The 18,500-nt window shown below is 41.0% G+C and overlaps 1 protein-coding gene across 1 annotated transcript in view; it reads right to left on the bottom strand.

Annotated features, from left to right (window-relative positions):
* LOC310945150 (protein TANC1-like) overlaps positions 1–18,500 on the bottom strand; it is a gene marked incomplete at both ends in the record, with an annotated part of 34,750 nt that overhangs the window by 9,558 nt on the left and 6,692 nt on the right. The window contains 8 exons of the mRNA XM_083911163.1: positions 1,175–1,483; positions 3,152–3,318; positions 4,157–4,388; positions 7,073–7,197; positions 8,093–8,383; positions 8,553–8,669; positions 14,807–15,088; positions 15,982–16,264. Of these exons, the coding sequence (XP_083767289.1) occupies positions 1,175–1,483; positions 3,152–3,318; positions 4,157–4,388; positions 7,073–7,197; positions 8,093–8,383; positions 8,553–8,669; positions 14,807–15,088; positions 15,982–16,264 (1,806 nt within the window). The remainder of the gene's footprint in view (positions 1–1,174; positions 1,484–3,151; positions 3,319–4,156; positions 4,389–7,072; positions 7,198–8,092; positions 8,384–8,552; positions 8,670–14,806; positions 15,089–15,981; positions 16,265–18,500) is intronic.

Here is an 18,500-nt window from a genome sequence, read left to right as displayed (position 1 = left end):
CGTTTAACTGTTATAACTTGTCTGCTTGCTTGCTACATAGGTTTTCTGCACCGTCAGTCAAGTGGTATTCAGGTGTTACAGCTGACTCAACAGGGTGCATTAACATTTGCGTCCAGTCTTATGCACCCAAAGATGACTTTATTATTTTAGTATTTTTGCACTTTAGAAGCCTGAGCATAAGTCTGTGGTTAGCGCAAGCATAAGAGATTTTCACCTTTTGTTCTACAAATTGAAGTATGCAGGCACATCCAAACCAAAGAGGATGGGTGCTGAGTCAAAGGTGAGCAAATCATGAAGTAACAGAAATAAATAAGCGTGCACGCTGCAGTGCTCCAATTAGCCAAATATTTATTGCACCTAGGTGGTGACATTTCAAGCTCAACTGCTCCTCAGACAAAATAACTGCATGGTTGGAGCCCAGCAGTGTGCAAGCTATTTATTTGTTACGTTTTGTTCTACAACATAAAATACATCAGTAAAAACCCCATTTGTGAATTTGAAGCTTTTATGTTTCTTAAAAAAGGTTGTTGCTAAGAAGTGGCTAAATGAGAATACAGACATTGTCTGGACATTAAAGGAACTGTTTTTGAAATACTGGGGAAAAAAATGAACTTGGGATTGCCTCCCTAATATGTGAAATAACAATGTTTTACCAACTATCAAAACAAACCACAGAGAAGCTCCGACATCAACACACACAGAGGGTGAGTGACTTCATTCTCTGGTCAGGATGCCGTTACTCCGCTATATCTTTACATAGAAATGATCTGTTTGGTGCTATATGTTATATCACAAATAATGTTATGAATGTCAAATACAGTTCCTCTAAATGTCATTATGCCAATAATGCAAAAATCGGTTAGAAGCTAGGGGTGGTGACCGTGGTGTAGTTGGTTTATAGCCCAACGTTATTATTTCCTTCTGGCGATTTTATTTATACTTAAAAAAAATCATTCAAAAGTTGTGTTCATTTGTGGAGATTATCTTGCTGAACAAAACGTGAGTAAAATAAACTTTTGTTCCGCACAGAGCTTTAAAAAAAAATTCTATTCTTATCTTTTCAAATTAAATGATCTAATCGACAATCTTTCCACATTCCCCTGACAGCTGCACATGTTCCCCTTAGGGACAAATGCCCTTTGCATTTTGCGAACCAACACTCCACATGTCTGACCTCTGACAACGACACAGGCACCACCAGGTAGTTTCCTCCTTTCAGAGCCAGGTGGCCCTTGTGAAACAGATCCAGGGTCAGCTGAAGGTAGAGGATGGAGCCGTTGCTCCGTGTTGACAGGTGGCTGCTGAACTTGCTGAGAAGCAGCTGATCAGGGGCTGAGCCTGTTGGTGTGGTGACGTTAGTGGCGACCTGAGTGCTGCTGCTGACCCGGTGATGGATGTAGTCACTCAGGTCAGCTCCTAGATCGCTGCTGTCTGGCAGGATGTCCAGAGAGATGCCAGAGAAGGGAAGGGGTGTGGTGATTTCCTGCAGGGGAAGAAAACAGATAAACTATGGATGCTTGTTGGTAAAAACACCTCAGAAATTAAAAGCACTAAAATCAGAACCCATTCCTCAGATGCTGTTGCCTCTGACTCACACAGAGCCATGGGATACAGTACAGTAAATAGTGTGACAATGACTCAAGCTCAGGCATTGCTCACAGGCATCTCTCAGAGTCACATTTCATCTCCTCATTTGCCATCCTCTACTGCTCAACACCGGCCAAAACCAGCTATGACTGATTAAAAAAAAATCCATGTTATTGCAGCTCAGTTCCTCATTAACGAAGAATGACATTTTGGTTAAATGACGAGTAATTGACTTGTGGACTGTGCTCCACTTAACCCTTTCTCAACCATTTGTGAAATATCCAGGCGGTTAAACAAGAGTTCCTGTGAAATGATTGGTAAAAATGGAACCAGTGAATGATGATCCAATCAGGATCCGGGGATGCTGGGAGGGTGAGACTCTTCATCTTTAAATTTCGGTATTTAATGCTTGCTGACTTCAAATTTATCAAGGAGAAAATCACCCACAAATGTGTTTTTTGTATTCCAAACCACTAATCAAATTATGTAACAGGCTGGCTGGCTGTCAAGCCCCAGACTACCAGCAGACTCCCAGTAGTATTACCATCCATTCAGGGCATAATCCATGCAGCATTTGGAGGCTTGGCTTTGGCATTGGACAGATGCAGCCACTGTTTATTTGGATTACCAACCGGATTGAGAAAATACATCAGAGCAGAGAGCGTGGCGGTGCCAAAGGCCACAATGTCTATACCATGGCAGTAAAAGCACATCATCAAACTACATGGTGTGTGCAGAGGGCTGAAACATAAAGGCTCTGCAAAGTGCTGGAAGGGTAAATATTAGTGGTGCAAGAAAGAAAAAGAGCTTCCACACAAGGAATTTAATTTGTGTCAAAAAGCCCTCAAATTCAAATGCAACATCTTTTTACACAAACAGCGTCCTTGTTACTCCCAATAATCCACAGATCTTTCAACAGCTATCACAGGCACAGCTTTTTTGGTAGAAAGCGGTTCCACAGAAATGGTTCACAGTAAGATCTGTGGATTAACCGTAACATTTTGTCTGGAAATACGCATCCCTCTATTATCTGTCACCCTTTTTATTCTTTGCATGGTTGAATGGGACTGGAGGTAGCTAACACTGGGTGAGGTAGGGTACACCTAGAGGTATATTTAAAAGATGGATGTGGGGCCTCCAGTCTGCTTTGCTGCCAATTTGCCAATCACAGGTACTGCAGCAATACCACTAGAGTTAAAGCTGCAGAAGGTAGGTGGAAGCAGCTCTCCCTCTCTCCTCTCTGTCCTGAGCCAATAGGAATGCTCTCTCTCTCCAAAATGACCTGTGATTGTCAAAGTCTCCCGTCACGGGCTAGATTGTCTAAAGCCTGAAAAAAGAGCCAAGAGGAGGTGAAGAAGTCTAGTTCTCTCTCAGATAACTTCAATTACAATTTGATGAAAGATTATCATTTATTTTTTGCCCAACTACGCCAATAATTATCTGCCTCCCCCCTGCTTTAAGTAAGTTAAATGGGTTGTTAAGTGTAATTTGGGTGAACTGACCCTTTGAGAAAGGTGTGCTGTGGTTCAGAGGTCACTGTAATAAGATTAGTAATCCCACTCACCACCAGGCCTGTTCTCACTGTGACCACCAACTTCAGCCAGAGTGGAAATCTGGAGATGATTTTGGTAATAAAAGTGGCGATGGTGTCTCCATAGTCTGGTTTATGGAATTCTGCCTCATTAAGACTGTCAATCAATATGATGTAGTCTTCTTCTGGCAGCCTGTGTTCTGAATAAAGTAAAATAAAGAGAAAACAGAGCACATTGAAAGACCAGATATATTAAATTAGCCTTGCAAAGAGCATGCAATAAGGCAACAAAAACGGATGGACTGATATCGGAATCCTTTCATGGCTAAAAATGGGTGCATCTTTGTTTTCTAGCACAGGATATGTTGAGAAAAACACTGACTGCTGATATTGATTATATTGTTCTGAAAGGGGCCAGAGGCCATTGCTGTTTATTAGCGTGAAAAGGGACATATCCATCATGTTTCACATAATCTAAGATGTCAATGCATCCCTGCAAGCCTGTGAGGACTCCTACACTCGAACATAAGGGCTCTCCATTTTTTTCTAACTTGCTTAATAGTGATGGAGTAGACAAAACACCCCTCTACTCAGACTGTGGAGGGCTTGGCCATAATAACACATCAATCTAACTGACTGACTGTATCATGAGAAACTGAGGTGGCTAATACGCCCGTAACATTCACAGCCTCTCCAGAGTATTTTGTGACCTTGAAATCCGGTGGGTTGCTGATGATTCACCAGGGCAAAAATAACACTCATTATTTATCTATGTAAATGACCTAACATCTGTAACACACTCTACACTGTTTCAAATCATTGACCTTAAATAGGGAAAAATAATTTCTGGGCCCATCATGGAGTCATTAATAGGCTATTTCACACAGGAGATGGCAGTAGGCTCCCTAATTGAATGGCGAGGGAGGCAGACAGTTTATTACCTTAAAACTGATACTATTTTAAACATTTAAAAAGTCTTTAAACTTGAATATAACATCAAGTATGTGTGTGTGTATGTAGACTCCATTACTCCATTACCCTTGCGCAGGCTTGCTATGGGCTCTAGGACACCCTTTCGGAAAGCAGCAATGGGGTCTTGAACGCAGGATCGCAGGCTGAGTGTGTTTTGAAGGTGAGGCTCTTGGACCAGCAGCTCTCTGTACGGGGCGAGCTGTGGTGCTCTGGCCAATAAGGCGGCGAGACTGTGCACAAACTCAGGTACCAGGCAGGTGTAGGTGTTGTCAGCCTGACAGAAATGGTAGGCAACCACCTGAAAAGAAGAAAGAGGATGGTGAAACACTGAAAACTCAAATCTGCAATATCTGCAGATGAGGAGGTTTTAAAAGTGGGAAAATACAAGTCAGAATTGCACTAAGCCGTAATGCATGATTCTGCTTTAAAAACTGGAGGTGGTGTATCTACTGAGAGGAAGCCCACATGAATGTGAAGTTGGTCAAATGTGTCTAGAAAACAGTTGAGAGAAATCTGAAAAGTCCTCGCCCATTTTGTATCAGTCAGTTTTTGTCTACTGTAGACTTGAAACTATTTACACCTCTGTGTTTTTATACCCTATTTGGTATTTTGGTACCATTTTGGTTAATCTAAATCATGAGAAGTTGCGCAGCTTTGGCTGCAGCAGTTCCTGTTCACATTGCACAGACAACAACCACCTGAATTACCTTGAAAAATTCTGAATTTGATAAATATGGTCAGTCGGACGATGCCTGCTCTCAAAAGGCTGATAACAAAAAAAGCTAGAGACACATCAGACAAAGCCCACTCCTACTCCTTACAAGATCAGATTTGTCATTTGGGATAGTTGTGGGATCCTAAGTGTAATTGTGAACTTTAAGGGGCCATCTACACGACAACATGGAGCTCTGAAAATTGTGTTTTTTCCTTTATGTATCAAAAGCTATGCTACAAGTTATAGCTTAAAACTAAACAGAGACAATGCTAACAATAGCAGTGTTAAATAAATGTTCTCATTTGTTATTATTACTTTTAAATAGGTGTATTTCATCGACGCAAAAAAACAGCCATGATATTGGGATTATACATCTGCCATTGGCCTCCCTACTCTCTAAATATCGACGCCGATGACGGCCATTAAAACACCCATATTGGTCAACCACTAAATATTACTGCACGGATTCAGATGCTGTTTGTGTCTGTTCGGAGTGCATTTTCTGTTCATATCCCAAGAAAAAAAGACAAAAAAATCTCTAAGACTTGTACACCAGAATATCATCAACAACAAGAAGCGTTACAATAAAATAACATCAAGGACACAGAAATCATATTCGCAAGAATCATAAAGATAGCCATTCACATATTACTGCAGAATATCAGTCTATCAAGAGTCTTTTCCATTTCTGCAATAAGGGAGCTAAGCTGAACAAAAGCATCAAATACAAAAACATTGAAATGAATGACTGTCTTGCCGGGAGATTATTAACAGTAATTATCTGCGAAGTGTAAGTGCATTTTTTTCCGAAAAAATATACATTTCCCCCATGGGGCTAAGATAGGTCCCAGCCTCAACCGTCAACAACATATAACCCTATCAATTATTTTTCTTTTGAGTGAACATCCTCACCATCATAAGTAGTCTGACTAGTTCCCATGGAAACTCTTATTGAGGCCAAGTTAGTAAATTTAGCAGCTTCCATGTCATCTGTGTGAAGCAGTCAGCAGCATGTTCTACATGTGTCCAAAAAGACGGGAAAAAACTATGATATTAAAATTTTGTGTCACAAATGTTTAGCCCCATAGCTCTTTAAAACAGCAAGTGTGTTTATCCTTTGAATTGAGCCCTCTTCAGTGTTTAGTGAAGGCTCGTAACAGTCATAGCTCCCTACAGTACACAGTACTGTTTATTATGATGCTGTTTTATATTACAGTGCTTTTAAATCTGATGCAGGAAAAAAACAAAACAGGGCTCTTAAAAAAGCTACGATCACGAGGGGCATTCATACTGTATAATGTCAATATAATGTATTTCATTTGTATGTTATAACAGCAGGTGAGTCAGCAGCAGTCTGTTCGGCAACAGCATAAATAACAAGAACCATACAGAAGTGTGTTGTGTGGCTATTTATGCGTACTTTTGTATCTTTCTGAGGACCAATTTAAGTTGTTTTCATTTTTTTGAAAGTAAGGATATTTTGGTCATTACTTACTTTTTTAAAAGGCTGTTTGCTGGTTAACATTTGGTTCTGGGCTGAACGTTAACAGTAGTTTTAAGTTAAGAGTAAGGGGAGGGCTAATGTAGTTTTTATTTAAAGGAACAGTTTCACATTTTGGGAAATATACTTTGCATTCTTGTGGAGATGAGCAGACTGAGACCACTCACATCTGTTCATTAAACAAGCTACAACCAGCACCTGGTAAAACCACCTGGTAAAAACAAAAATGAAATCTACCTTCCAGCACCTTTAAAGCTCACTGATACAGTAGCTTACTTACATGTTTTATCTCAGTATTATCAGTATAAAAACCCAAGTGTAAAAACGATACTTTTTGGAGAGTTATGTTCCCAAGTTACCCCTGTGACCATTGACTTCTTTGAGTCTCTGCTGGTTGCTTGGCAACTGCTCCTGACCGTGAAATAGTCTGGCCCGTGACCCAACGTAAAATAAAGAAGCGATGTTTTTATACCCTCATACCTTTCTATACGGATAAAAGAAACAAGACACAATGTAATGATTAGTGAACTGTAGAGGTGCTGGTAGATTAAAGTCAGGCTCGCTGTTACCCCCTGTTTCCAGTCTTTATGCAAAGCTAACCACATCCTGGATTCAGCTTCACATTTAGCGTAAAGACATGAGAGTGGTATTGATTGGTCTAACTCTCCACAATAAACTGAGTAAACACATTTCCCATTTTTCAAAACTGCTGCTCTGTGGTTGTCTTAAAATACATATGTTTGTGTTCATGTGTGTTTTGAGGTACCTTGGCAGCTAGGCATCTGCCAGCCTCCTTCCTCTGTGCTGTGCTGTCAATTGTTCCTGAAACAGCACTCTGGTTGGGCTGAGAATCAGCTGGCTGTTTGGATACTTTTCCCTGCTTATCCCCACCTGAACCGGGCACAAGGCAACAACAACAACAAACGCAAAGCTGCCATTTATACTCGTTATAGATGAAGTCTCTGGTGTAAGCACAGGAGTGCTAGGAGTGAAGTAGAAAGACAATTAAACTGCTGCAATTAATTAGTGCATGATGTATCTGCAAGCAAGACTTTGACATTAAGCAAAACCCCATTAGTTGGCAGCGATAGTGGGTTCTTTTTCAACGAGTGCAGAATGATTGGTCTTGAATCCTGCAAGACTAATGCTATACTCTATGTTGAATCTAAATCAAAATGACAACATAAAGTACAAATATCAATGAATAATGCAATGATGCTGAAAAATGAATGCCATTTTTTCTGAACGGTGGGTTTTTAGTATTGCTTCTTTTGCTCTGCTCTGCCCTCACTCTGCAATCTTAGCAATACTTGAAATTACATTAGAGGAAAAACGCTGAAAGAAGATGATACAGAAAAATCTGTATTCATGGTTGGCTTTATTTTCATAGCTACGGATGTATCAGGGTAAGCATTAGTCCAAAACAGAAATTACCAGCACATCACCAGCGCAACATGCATTTATTGTGCTATGTGCAAAATCTGCTTGTATAAAGAGGTTGTTTTCTTTGTTCCAGTGCCACTCACGATCAGAAAAAAAACAACACTCTCATTCTCCTTACACAACTGCAATCAGCAGAGAAACCTCAGGGGAGAAATTAAAAGAGGAGTGCATGACCCAGTTCCCAACTACTTCTGAAAAAAAGTGATATTTTCTCCAATATCTGACATTATTGGAGCATACTGGAGAATGTATGACTTCAACTTCTGGCTGTGTTCTTCCACTAATGCTTTCAGATACACACAAAAACAAATGACACTGCTCTGAATAAAGATAGGAGTCTTACATTTCGGGGAGGAGCTGGGGCTATGAGGGATGCTGGGACCTCCCTGTGGTGTTCGTATGCCATGACAGCTGAGAGTCACCAGCCGCCAGATGATAGCAGTCTTGCCTGATCCTGCGTTACCCACAATGACAGCGCCGCGCCCCTCACAGCTGCTCGCTTTTCTCAGAACCTCCTCCAGACGTGTGATGAGCCAATCCCGGCCGACAAAAGGTGTCTCTGCGGTGATGCCGGGGACTTCAAACAGCAGAGGCTTTAGCATGATGTCAGCTTGTTTGAATGGCACCAATCTCCCTGGACAGAGTGAGAGGAAAGAGTTGAAGCTAAATACGAATGGAGATGTAATTCAAGCAGTGACATTGGGGAAGTGCGTACATGTTTTTCCCAGGGCAGGTCTGCAGATATTTCTGAACCAAGCTATATTTACACAGTGATTTTGCCCCCAGGGTAAGCCACAAAATACCTTTGGAGTCATCATTTGTGCGTCCAGCGGTGTTGTGTTTGCGGACGGAGCTCCTGTGTCCAGCAGCCCTTTGGTTGTCTAGATAATTCAAATCCTCAAGTCGAGTGGAGCTGGTTGCTGGTGTAAGAGGGCAGGTGGGGAATGGATTGAGAGTGTGAGAGAGATGCAGGAAATGTGCAAAGATACACATGCATACCACACAAGTGTCAAATTCATTGCTCGGGTCAATTATTGTATCCATGGAGACATGAGACATAAACAGTTGTTGCTCTCAATGCTCAGTGACCTTGAGAAGAGAAGGGAGAGGAAAAGAAAAGAAAACAACTCATCTCACATCCTGTAATCTCAAACTAACACGAGTCTGAAATTCTCAAATTTGCGATGATCACTCGAAACACATCGTCGGCAAAACTGCAGAATTACACACGTTCTTTTAACGACCAAATGTGCCAGATAAAACACGATAAACAAAATAAAGAAAATGTCATGCAGAAAAAAAGTTGCTTCCTCCCACATCCGCCTATCCCTCCACCCACTCACACTACAGAGTGTACAGGTCGGCTCGGCTTGCTTTCTGCAGTTCTCAAGACATTCAGCAGAGTCCAGCCTTTTGTGAAGAATAAAGAAATAGGCTTTGTGTAATCAGCTGGTTCTTACATTTTGTGTCCTGCAGAAATTAATAATCTATTTCTAAAAAATGTTACAGATTTCCATGCTTTCTCCCGTGAGGTGAAAAAATGGATATTAAGATATCAGTCTTGTCAGCACTAATTCAGCACTAATCATCAATCTGTACTCAATAATGCTGCAAATGGCCACAACTTCCATGATACTCATTTACTTTGTGTGTGTGTGTGTGTGTGTGTGTGTGTGTGTGTGTGTGTGTGTGTGTGTGTGTGTGTGTGTGTGTGTGTGTGTGTGTGTGTGTGTGTTCTTAATCTTGTTCTTACCTGCCCAGGGACGGCAGATGGAAATTAGCTTTTAGCTAGAATCTGGTACAAATCATCTTTTTACACTACGTAACCAATGAATTTTGTACATGGTCCCTGAAACAAAATAAATAAACAAAATAAACTAAACTAAACTATAACAGCATATCATTATGCATCAAAACACCAACTGCCAAAAATAAAAAGCCCCGTAGACTAAAATGCAATCCAGTACAACACCTATTTCTAATGTGGACACTCTGTCAGAGAGGTGTTGATTCCACTCTACAGGCATTTTTGAGCCTGTAGTTTCTGGTGGATTTGGTTTTGATTGCAAGATATAACAAACATATTTCTCCATATTGCAGTTCAAACTGTATCACTACAGCTTTTGATGCACTGCACTGTATTCCATCTTATTTTGTTGTTGTTGCTTTGGCAGATTTTACCTTTATTTAATCGTTGCCAGGATTTACCTGGCAGGCAGAACATAGGTAGATATAAAATGCAACAAAATTGGGTATTATTCAAACCCCAGAGACTAACTAACTTGTGAAAATGTTTGGGAAAGTTAAAAGTTCCCTGTCCTAAATGTCGTTTCATTTAATAGGCATCATCAGAGTGAGGCTCCTACAGTAACCCATCATGCTCATGTGTCTTCGAAGCAGTTGGTAAGAAAAAAAGGTTAAGACCCTCTGTTCTAGTCCTTCGGATAAAGTTCTCTTTCTCTCTGTTGATAAAGGGGAATATAATCCAATTAATCCATGCATGATGGAGAACCAGCCACCTAGAGTGGACCAAAAAGCATGGACACCCGAAGTGTCAATGAAATAACTTACTTTCTCATGTTATTAAGAAATTTAGTGCAAAATTAACATAATGTGCAAAGATCAGAACATACAACGCCTTTCAAATATATTGCTGGTTTTTCAACAATATACAACTATATGCAATATACATTTTTATATTGTTTTAAAGTTATATATTGTAATAACACTGAGTCCTAATTGGGACCACATGGGTGGGTATGGTATTGGTTTTCTGAATATTTAGGTTTGCTCTTATTCATACTTTTGGGTTGTGTGTAATGAAGGACATATCTACATTCGGGAGATGAAGTAGTAAATAGCAATAATATTAATCTGTATTGAATTAATACAAAAAAAGACTCAAGTTGTGTGGAAAAATTTGTCAGACAGAAAAACTATTGTTTTATAAGCGTTTGTTTGTCAATGGAAAGTCACAGACTGGTCCATTTAATTCATCCATTCATTGCTGTCATTTTTTTTTTTTTAAATCCTCTGTAAAATCTGTAAATCTGGCATTACTGCTGCCTCTAATCCCTTTAGAGTGGGATAAAAAAAGAAAAAAAAGGTCTGAGTCATGTTGCACTCATCTATAAAATACTGTAGAAAACCAGTCAAACCGGCAGAAGAAAAGAAAGAAAGTGCAGGTCCTGGACAGATGATGACCTCACATAACTATAATCATCTGCTGTACATGTTAAATGCAACCATCTGTCGTTTCAGAGCATCTCAGAGAGCTGCAACACGTCTCTGAGCTGTAATGAGCTTAAAGCTTTAAAACAGTAAGGAGATGCTGGCCAGCGACGTCCTTAAGCATCCTTCGTCGTGACAAATCACCACATCACTCTCCCCTCAAGACATGAGCCACACGACATGAAACGTCTTAATGCTCCCTTTACTGGCATTCAATGTTTATAATATACTGTAACACTGGACGGTCACTCCCACTTTTTCATTTAGAGCAAGGACAAATACACTGGACTTGCTTTTTCACAATACTGCGGTACATACAGTTCCACCACCCGTTCAACACTTTGCCAGATCAGATCATATTGTGTAGCATCCCTGCGTGTGTCCATCATCCTGCAGCAGCAGAGTGAGAGAGAAGTGTTAAGCTACTGAGGCCATATTATAATTTTTCCAGGGCTTTTAAGAGCACATGGGACCTGCTCTGTGGACAATGAAGGGCTCCCTGCTGCAAGACAAATCAATTACAGCTTGAACACCGCAATTAGGATAAAAGAAAGACGATCACTGACAAATAATAAACCCTCTAAAACGGAGCGTGTGAAATCCCTTTCAACAGGTAGATGATAGCTTTTAGGACACTGTGCATAGGAGACATTGCTGTAATGTCAAGCAAGAGCTGAAGTGGAGGAGAATGGAGGATTGAATGAACATCCACAGGGAGAGGATGAAGAACAGTCTGCAGCAAAACAGTGTGAAGGAGGTGTGGAGTGGGATGAGAAAGCTTGCTGGCTAAAGACATGCAGGCCAAATGGCTGAGTAGACCAAGGAAACAGTGGAAGAGTTCATGTTTTCAGCCGGTTTGACACAGAGAACAGCGCATCCCTCCACCCTTGACAGCCCAGCCCCTTCCACCACAACCAGTCCTACACTCGCTGCCTGCCTTTATGTTCATTGCTGATGACAGAATGGTTGATTACCCTCCAACCCCTGTTGATCATTCAACACTTTAAAGGTCAACTCTGCAGCCCTGGCCAAAGCCCCCAGCATACCTGATAGCCTCGGCCCCTCACAATCAACCCAGCTAGCACAGATTCTACCCTGGTGCCATTACACAACCACCACCAGACAACAACAGTGAATTGCTATATTGAACGGATTAAACAATCAGGCTAGCTGTTCCCCCCCCCTGTTTCCAGTCTTTTGGCTAAGCTAAACTGTTGGCTTAAGCTTTATATTTTAATGGACAGAAATGTATTAAATATTCCATTCACTCAAATTTAAAGACAGGTGTCCTGCATGCTCCCATTTTCAAAAACAGGATCCTCCAGTGACCTTGGCCGGTGGCAATGACCTGTGACATAATAAAGACTTTTAAGAGGCTGCTACTGCTCACTAAACATCATATATTAATGCATCTTCAGCCTCTGACTTGTTCACCAAGGAAAAAACAAGACTCTCTCCGCTGACAGCCATTATGCTGCACAATGTTTCTTGCCAAAATGGCCCCAGTCTCAGCCAAATATGAAGCAGGTAACTTCTATTGACTCTGCAAACGGTCTTGGATTACCTTTTGTATTACTGCAACAATCAGAAGCTATCTGCTGGCTGCTTGCATCTCTGGAACTGTGTCAGTCTCTCTATCTTTTGTCTATCTTTGTGTTTCTCTCTTTCTCTCTCCTTTTTCTTCCTCCCCAACCGGTCAAGACAGATGGCCGTCCTCCACAGAGCTGGGTCTGTCCGACGTTCCTGCCTGTTATAGGGAAGGTTTTCGTTGCCACCGTACTCTATGGGGGAATTGTTGGGTCTATGCCTACTCTGTAAAGTGTCCTGAGATAACTTTTGTTATGATTTGGCACTATAAATAAAATTGAATTTGAATTGAATTGAAACTCTGAGAACAGGAACTACTTCCACCCATTCTATAAATTCTGATTATGAGGCAGTATATGAGAACAGACAGTGAGAACATTAGGTGATGGAGCCTCTATCTATCCTAGACTTAAAATTATGCATTGACTTAATAGAAAATTAAACCTGATCATCTGCAATTCAATATATATTAATATATAATAGGTTAAGGCTGTAATCAACATATTCTGTGTTAAATTTTTCTTGATGTTCTTCTGCTGCTAATGTTTTGCATACACTATCTAATGTATAGGTGAGAATTTCATTATGCATAATACATTTTCAAAGATAGTCTTAAAAAGTACCGAAGCACATGTTTATAAAACCTCCATTCATTATATTCTTATCTGTAGCCTGTTGTATCCCGACAATATTGCTGCTATAACTACATTTTCCATCCGAGAATATTTCAATTTCAATTTTAATACTTGTCTCCTAATTTATATCATAATTTATTTGTGCACCATTACTCTATGATCTAATCTTTCATGAGTGCTGTGTGGCTTGCTTCATTTTTATTCTGGATTTCATCAAGGGTGCCTAAATGAAAGCACCAGCTGACAGAAGAAACTGGCAGGCGTTACTGTGAATCGACTCCTTAGGGAATCTCTTCCTTTGCTCCCACCACAAATGAACTGACATCTAAGGGAAGAAAAAGAGCCTTGTGCACCAGCAAAGATCGTGACTGGAGAGGGAGGGGGGGTTTTTATGACAACTGGAGGCCTCCAAGGACATTTAACTGGTAGTGTGTATCCAGCCTCAGTGGTAAGTACAGCACTAACACACAGCGGAGTGAAGTTTAGTTCTGCGTAGATCTTCCAAATTATGCTTTCTATTTATCGGATGAATAATTGGAACAAGTAAATACATCAATTCAATCAATCTGCCATTCGGTATTTAGTCTTTTAATTAATCACCCGGTCACAGCTGTCACATTCATACGCTCATTAACCTACTTCAGCGACAAAACAATTGAAGCTTTAACCACTCACTCACTCGCTCGCTAATACACAAAAAAAATAGAAGCGTAGATCGACATGTTGAGGTTTTATGTGTGGAACTCTTTTTGCTTGGAGCAGTGACTTCCTGGGTTCTCCGCAGGTTGACTAGCAGATCCCGTCTGTTGGCCGATGTCGTGCCATCGGTGAGCGTCTGTTGCCCTAGTTTTCGCGTTGTGTCCTATACCGTTAGCACTAGTTGGCCCTCGTTGGCGGCTTTTTGGCCAATTGAACATGTGGAATCAGTGGTAAAGCCCCGTCTGTGAGAAGAATCACTCTGAATGGTAGTTCAGCTTAAGTGATTCAGCACACCAGATGAGAAATGGAAGCGAGCAAAAAAAGGAAAGTTTTTTCTTTCAACATCGTGTTGTGTTGTTATTGTGCTAGCAGATTAACTGGTGTCTGGAGTTTATCCCGTCGGTCTTCCGGTTTCCTCTCACGAGGGCACAGAACCTACATCCTAATACACTGTTGGCTGTAGTTATTGCGGTGTGTTCAAGTTAGGAATGGGAATTGAGAATTGAGAAGGTTTCAGTTATGACCGGTAACAAATCGGAATCGTAACTGTAATCATATGTGTCTGAGCTTATCGTTTCCTTTTATCAATGCCAGCATATTTTTCTGAAAGATTTGGATTGCAAAACAATGACATCAACCTCTGCAACTACGCTGCTGGAAATTTGCAACGAGAAGGAGGAATGGAGGAGAGAAAGAAATGGTCCAAAGGATGGCGTTATAATAACATAAGCGTCATGCAGACACGCTTAGCAGATTTATTCTTCTAAAAACCTGAAAACCTGAGTGGTATTGATCTTCTTGTCTTACTCTCAGCAAGAAAGTGAATATGCATATTTCCCAAAATGTCAAAACTATCCTTTTAATCGCAGAATAACAGGTAAACTCATGAGTAAAGGTAAACGTACCTGCCACAGAATTTGGACGGGGCATCAACAGGGAGGAAATGCTGTGTATGTGGTGCTGTGGCAGGGGTCTTTTCGGGGCCGGTGGAGTCCTGGGCTCCATGATGTCCGTTCTAGGTAAGGCCTCATCTGGTTGGGTGGTCAGATTGTCCCTGGTTGGCCCGGGATGGCGGCCCTCGCTTGCATGGCCCATTACACCAGCACCGCCCCCCGGGCCTTCATCCTTAGTCAGAACCTCGCTGGAGGCGCTGCGCTCCTCATTCTCAGAAGAACTAGTGATGGTTGCTGAGCAGCAGAAGAAAAATATGGGTTAAGTGAAGCAGCCAAAAAAAGAAATCCTACTTCTAAAGAAGAACATATGGCAAGAAATAGCTTACTTGCATTTTCTCATCAATTAAATTAAAGACCCAAAACTAAGCATCCCACTTCAACGAAGCCTCCCACTTCAACGAATAACATTTATTCACTCAACAATACAATCAACTGTTTTATCAGCCTTACAGTAAAAAAACAAGTTTTACTGTACTCCACATGCCCTTTGTGCTTTTGTATTTAACTATAAATACAAACTCTATTTAGGGAGAAAAAAGTGTCCTATTTTAGGAGAATCAGACCCATAAGCAACAAAGACAGCAGTGTCCCAGTTTTGACAGGAGGGAGCTGAAGCCTTGAGGCTGAAGTGGCACAGGCGACACAGAGAAACTAGCTGTGGGGTAAGGGGTACACATTAGACAAGGACTTAAAACAAAATGATGTTGCATCTAACTTTCTATCCAAGTGTTAGAAGGTGTGGCACATTTGGGAATTTGTCGTTCCACAACGAGTTAAATAGGCCGCTTTATTTTTTTACTTCTAGTAATGCCTGGCTAGGCTTTTGTATTGGACATGCTTCACCCAGAGCAGGGGTAGGCAATCCTGGTCCTAGAGAGCCACTGTCCTGCATGTTTTAGGTTTCTCTCTGCTCTAACACACCTGATTCTAATGATTTGCTCGTTATCAAGCAGCTGATGCTTGTCACAGTTTGATTATTGTTAGACTCAGGTGTGTTAGGGTAGGGAGAAACCTAAAACATGCAGGACGGTGGCTCTCCAGGACTGGAATTGGCTACCCCTGACCTAGAGTAAAAAAAAACAATATGAACTCACACAATGTGAATAGACCACAGCAACAACTCTCACCTATGATTCCACTATCCTTGCTCCCCAGGGTGGAGGTGGGGCTTTGAGTGGGAGGCCCAGGGCTGCTCCCGGAGTTGGGTCCAGGAGCAGGGGCAGAGCTGGGCACAGGGTTGGATAGGGTTCCACTGGGGCTGGTGCTGGAGCTGCAGTGGGGTGAAGGTAAGGTCAAAGGCTGACCTCCAGCACCGGTGCTCAGGGTGGAAGAAGGGCTCTCTGAACAGGGGGAGGCTGTGCTGCAGGTGAGGGTAGAGCTGGGACTCCCCCCCTGGGCATAGGTATCACACTGAAAAAAGGAAAAGTGAAAAGATATTAATACATGATCAAGGAGGTTAAAGTGCCATTAAGAGAGACTCAACCTGGTCAACACTGTGCAAGGAGAAGGAAACATACCAAAGTGATATTTTTCATTATTAAAGTGTAGGAAATGAACAGGGTCCATTACCACCCTTTCTAACAGAGCTCCACTCTGCATGACAGTGTTTGCCCTTACGCACACTGTTCTGTGTGACTGAGTATGTTTATTTGTGCACACAGATGGGAAATGGAAGGATAATTCAAGTTATTTTCATCCTGGCTGTCATTTTTTCAGTCTTTCATAACAACGTCTGGCTGTGTTCAAAACTAAATCACCCGCTGTAGACATTTCTGTAAAAGTTACTGTGCACACATTCTGCATTTCAACATGGGGCTGATTTCACAGACTAAATTAAATGTGAACTTTTTTCACCAGTGACAGGATATATATGGTATGGAAATGTGGAAAATGCAATGAACACAGCATCAGAGTGTTTGAATGAGTGTACTACGGTTAGAATTACACATCAGGTACTACAATATATGCAAGTTTTAGGAAATAACACTGGATCAAGGTACCATTACAGTGTGTGTTACTCATGCATGAAGGACATGCTTCAGCTAGCAGTGTGTGTGTGTGTGTGTGTGTGTGTGTGTGTGTGTGTGTGTGTGTGTGTGTGTGTGTGTGTGTGTGTGTGTGTGTGTGTGTGTGTGTGTGTGTGTGTGTGTGTGTGTGTGTGTGTGTTCTGGATAATAACTTGAAGCAACTGTATGTAAAGCTCTACAGTATAGCACAGTTCAAAGTGATCTTGAACACAGTAAGAGCCAGGTTGAAAAAAAGCTGAGATGGTTCATAATTATCTTCAAGGCTCTATCTCAGCTGTATGATAAAAAGCCTTCTAAGTCTTCTGTTCCACAGCAAAGAGAATAAATACATGACGTAGGTAATATATAATAAGAACATCTATACAATATATCCCAACCCACCCTGCAAAAATCACATATTTATGAAGCTCAAATGGTAAATTGAGTGTTTTTTTTTCATTGTGTTGATCTTAAATGAAGAAAACATCTATTTTTTCCAAATATATGTCACATATGTGTGAATATATAATTTTACCCTAATCACTGGTATTTAAGAATATTTTAAACTGTTGACATGTGTAGGGATGTCGAGATTAACCGATTTTGCCATAACCGTGGTTACATGATGTCACGGTTTCATAACTATAAGACAAGTAGAGGCTACAATATCTATGGTCTCCTGATTCCTGCATTTTTGCCCTGTGAAAACCAGTCTGGCAAGTTATGTTGTCTGTGTGAGCAGTGGAATCTCCTCTTGTGACTGACGTAACAAGCGTACGTGCGCCGGTTCGTTTCCTGTGTGAGAGTCGTCATGCCACTCACCCGACGCATTGAAAAGAAGAGCTGTAATAATGTCAGATGGAACTAAAAACGCACTTTAAATTGGCAGTGGGGGAGCATTTTGGATATCTACAAAACGACTAGGGAGTTGTTATGGAAGATGGATAGTCAATTTGCAAAGCATGCTGTCGAAAAGTGACTGAAAAAGGTCCAACACTTTGAATATGTTCCAACATCTTATAATAGTCATCCACCACCACTTTATGCCCAAGTCAAGGTAAACACAAGACCAAAATAATTCTTGTGTCTTTTTCCTTCCATAGTGTCAAATAATAAATTAAATAAAGATTAATAATCTTGAAAACCGTGATAAGTCCTCTGACAATAATCGCAATATCAAATCTCATATCGTGAAATCCCTAGACATGCGTATTTATTAATGGATGTGACCTTTTACCAATAAAAACAGTAGTAAATGAGCCATGTCAAATGTTCAGATGAGAGTTGAAATCTTTTCATAACATGTTAAGACATTTTTATCAATAAATGGACATGTTTTCTAAGAAAAAAAAAATCTTTTTTTAGATTCCCTGTCCTTGTAGTTTGATCACATGCATTCCAGGTCTCCTCATTACTGATGCAACATTTCTGCAACACAAAGACTGTAGGGAGACAAGGCAGCAGTGTTGAAAAAGCTCACTGTTATTCCCTTTATACCAGATCCTCATCTATCTTAGCCAGGACAACCCACATTCCTCATATGAGCACCGCTATCTCTGTGAAACTGACTGAATCTGGAGCTCAGGTGGTGGAATGAGGCTGAGAAAATGGGCCAAGGCTGAGCAATGCAAACGCATAGA

Source organism: Echiichthys vipera, assembly GCF_963691815.1.
Source record: "Echiichthys vipera genome assembly, chromosome: 1".
Lineage (NCBI taxonomy): Eukaryota > Metazoa > Chordata > Actinopteri > Perciformes > Trachinidae > Echiichthys > Echiichthys vipera.
Note: the sequence above shows the minus strand (reverse complement) of the source record. Positions and strands in the feature narration are given on the sequence as shown.